A 3,358-nucleotide genomic window follows, 5' to 3' on the forward strand; every position below is an offset into this window, starting at 1 on the left:
TTGCTCTCACAGGCGGAGAGGACTGCAAGAACAACAGCAAGCATGCCACATACAACAATATCGATGCCAAGAAGCTGTGTTGTGTCACTGTCTTTGGATGCAGCCTGCAGCCAGGGTGTCTCCTGCAGCCATTACACCCAGACAGCCATTACCACAAGTACAATAGGTATGAGCCTATTCGCTGTAACCGCTAGGTGGTATGCATTACTAATATTTTTCTTTTCAGGTACGCAGTGTTCTCTGACATCACTCATCAGTGCTGGCTCCCAAACAGAGGCAGGATTTGGAGGTGTGACTTTTCGTTATTGTTTCTATTATGAGTATCTCACAGAGCAGGCAAGGCAGTTAACAAAAGTTTTATCAAAAAGTCAAGGGAAGCTTGCACTCACACTCAAGACTTCAATGGCAAAGTTGTTGTAGCTGTTGGGCAGGCCACACCAAGGGGGGATATTTAATGGACGTGAATTTGGGGTCATTGTGAGGATTAATTCCACGGTTTCAGGCAGCGGCTGTTTTGAGCGCCATAAATGCCCGTATTCAACCACATAGCTAGCCTGTGCTCATGCAATATTACTATCTGCCGTTGTTGTGGCTGCAGCAACTGCTGCAGGAATTCAAATTTACGTAAAAAATTTCAACGGGATATCGTTTTTAGGCTCATTTTGCAGTTTTGTTTCGTGGTCATCAAGCGTCCTCTGAAATATATCACGGCCGCATACTGGAAACGGAAATGACGATTACTGCAGGCAGATGTGAGGGCTCGTACGATTTGGTACATGGGGTGGCAGCTACTTGAGCGTGAAAAACAGAAAATACAAGGGTGGATACAAAAGAAAGGATACGTGATTTCAGCTGGCATTTTGCATGCGTTGTGAAATTAGTTTTACAGACACGGCCTTCAGCAGACACAGTCGCCAGGCATGCCCGCAACTCGCTTCGGTACTAATGCTGCCAGCTGCACTGTGTCCTCTGACTAAAAAGGGGGCAAAGAATAATGCCAGGCCCTCAAAAAGTAAAGGAGGCCTACATCCTGAGAAGAAACAAAATAAATGTCCCAAAAGGACAGAAAACCAGTGCGTAATTTGGAATTCTACCAATTTGCCACTTTTCAAATTGTTTGCATACCTGCCACCGGCACAAGCCCTGTCCGGCATATGATTGATGGCACTACGCAGCCAACTTGCGGGATGTGCCAGTCCCGCAGGCTGGTAGTTCCTTGTCAAACTTCCACTTACGCCCAAATTCGCCTAACGTCTTGTTCAACGCTGTTTTTTACATTGTGATGTCAACCATTTTGGGTGTTTTCAGTTGGTCATTTAATGTGGTGCCTGGGACAGGGATAGTGCTCTCACATAGACACTATGAGTAATATAATTCAGATATCAAGTGCACTTGTATCCCTTTGCCATAATTCAAAAACTCGTTGTAGTGTGTAAATGTTCCTCCTGACAAAAAATGAGAAGGTATTTGCTTTTCCAATCATACCTTGCAAGTAATAAGTCATATGAACTACTCTACTGAAATGGCTTCGATTGTGTCATTCATTATGAGAAGTCAAGTGTGTAAAAACTTCAATTATAAGAGACTGTAATAATGGAGAAACAGCTCTTAGCAGCTAAGTAGCACATCTAATAGGCGCTCCTTCGGCAATATTACTCTGTAAACAACAGTTTGGCTGAAGGATAAGAAAAATGCATGATTAGTTGGCAAATTTGGCATAGCAGGCAAGCTGATCTGTTATCTATTTGTCTGTCTGAAAAGGCCTATCTAGTGGGCTCAATTGTGTACGTGTCGTTTTCTTTAGAGTGGGAAAGTACCGATTTGGCTGTTGCTGGTTCTCTTGCATGTAGCTGGGTTGTGGGAATTTTCTTCTGTGGTTTCTGTTTTTTACTTCCAGGAGACACTGCAAGAACAGCAAGCATGCCACATGCAACATTATCGATGCCAAGAAGCTGTGTTGTGGCACTGCCTCTGGATGCAGCCTGCAGCCAGGGTGTCTCCTGCAGCCATTACTCCCAGACAGCCATTACCAGAAGTACAATAGGTATGAGCCTCTTCTTTGTAACCGCTAGGTTGTATGCATTACTAATATTTTTCTTTTCAGGTACGCAGTGTTCTCTGACATCACTCATCAGTGCTGGCTCCCAAACAGAGGCAGGATTTGGAGGTCGGACTTTTCATTATTGTTTCTATTATGAGTATCTCACAGAGCAGGCAAGGCAGTTAAGAAAACTTCTTATCGTAAAAAGTAGAGGAAAGCTCACACTCATGCTCAAATCATGAATGGCAAAGCTTTTGTAGCTGAGCATTGCTGGGCACATAGTTAAGTTTCATTATTATTGCTTATTTTCATAGTTGTGGTGCTAGTATTCGTCGTCATATGCATCCGAGAGGTCGTCATCTTCTTCACAGTGAGTGGGGGATGCAAAGTCATCTTCAGCATTGTAGACTTCCACTATTTCTTCCTCATCTACTCGAGGCAGTAGTGAGGCGGGATCTGCAAGTCGTCTCGGGAAGGCTTGGAACACTCGTAGTCCTATCTCCAATCACACATACTGGCCTCTAAAAAATGTAGCGGCTGCGGGGCCTCTCCCAAGCAGGGTGTCTTTTCATTTTTAGCATTAGCGCTGGTGTTGTTTTTTACATGTGCGGTAGCACTGATGACAGCGCTGGTGGTTGTGTTTTGTTTGCTGAAGCCACTGCACAAGCCGGGTACTCGGCAGTTGCCTCGAGGCATGCACTTACGAGAGCTGGGAATTTTCATGGTATTTTTTTGCAACAGTGTACTTCCGGCTTGTACGACAGCTCCGCTGTTATAAGTGTTACGAACAACTTTTGCGAAATTTCTTTTCGTTGCGGGTGGGCCCAAGCTGATTGATGCCAGAACTATTTTTTCTTTGCAACTTCAAGTGCACAAAATGTGGCAATTCTAGTTCGTGGTGTGCTAAAGGATGGTGTATCGGGTAACACTTTAGCAGTTTAGTAGCTAGGTTGTGGGCTAATGGTGCGAAGCCTGAATTTATAAGAGGACCTTGTTGCATGTTAGTTTGCTCGTGGTCTTAAAGAAAATGTAGCATAATGAAAAAGCAGAATTGACCGATACTGGAAACAAAATACACGGACATTATCTGTGTATTTTGTTCGTAGTCTTCTTGATTAGTTAAGTTAGAAATCGACCATGTTTGTTTTAAGCAGCATGTATCAAAAGAGTTCTGGTGTTAGAAATTTGGTCGTGGACGTATGCAATACTGTCTGATAGTGCCTAGTGGTAGCCTTTGTGTGTTTAACCAGAGTTGTGCATTTGTTTTCCCTATTTGGAAAAGATAAAATCTTGCTACTGCCAGTGTAGGAACTGTTG

At 43.7% G+C, this 3,358-nt stretch overlaps 1 protein-coding gene across 1 annotated transcript in view; it reads left to right on the forward strand.

The window, feature by feature from the left end:
- LOC144159764 (uncharacterized) overlaps positions 1 to 3,358 on the forward strand; it is a 321,877-nt gene that overhangs the window by 152,578 nt on the left and 165,941 nt on the right. The window contains exons 6-9 of the mRNA XM_077691456.1: positions 104 to 166; positions 227 to 289; positions 1,898 to 2,044; positions 2,105 to 2,167. Of these exons, the coding sequence (XP_077547582.1) occupies positions 104 to 166; positions 227 to 289; positions 1,898 to 2,044; positions 2,105 to 2,167 (336 nt within the window). The remainder of the gene's footprint in view (positions 1 to 103; positions 167 to 226; positions 290 to 1,897; positions 2,045 to 2,104; positions 2,168 to 3,358) is intronic.

The sequence above is a fragment of the Haemaphysalis longicornis genome, unplaced genomic scaffold (genome assembly GCF_048455015.1).
Source record: "Haemaphysalis longicornis isolate Haplotype H1 unplaced genomic scaffold, Haemaphysalis longicornis Haplotype H1 scaffold_10, whole genome shotgun sequence".
NCBI lineage: Eukaryota > Metazoa > Arthropoda > Arachnida > Ixodida > Ixodidae > Haemaphysalis > Haemaphysalis longicornis.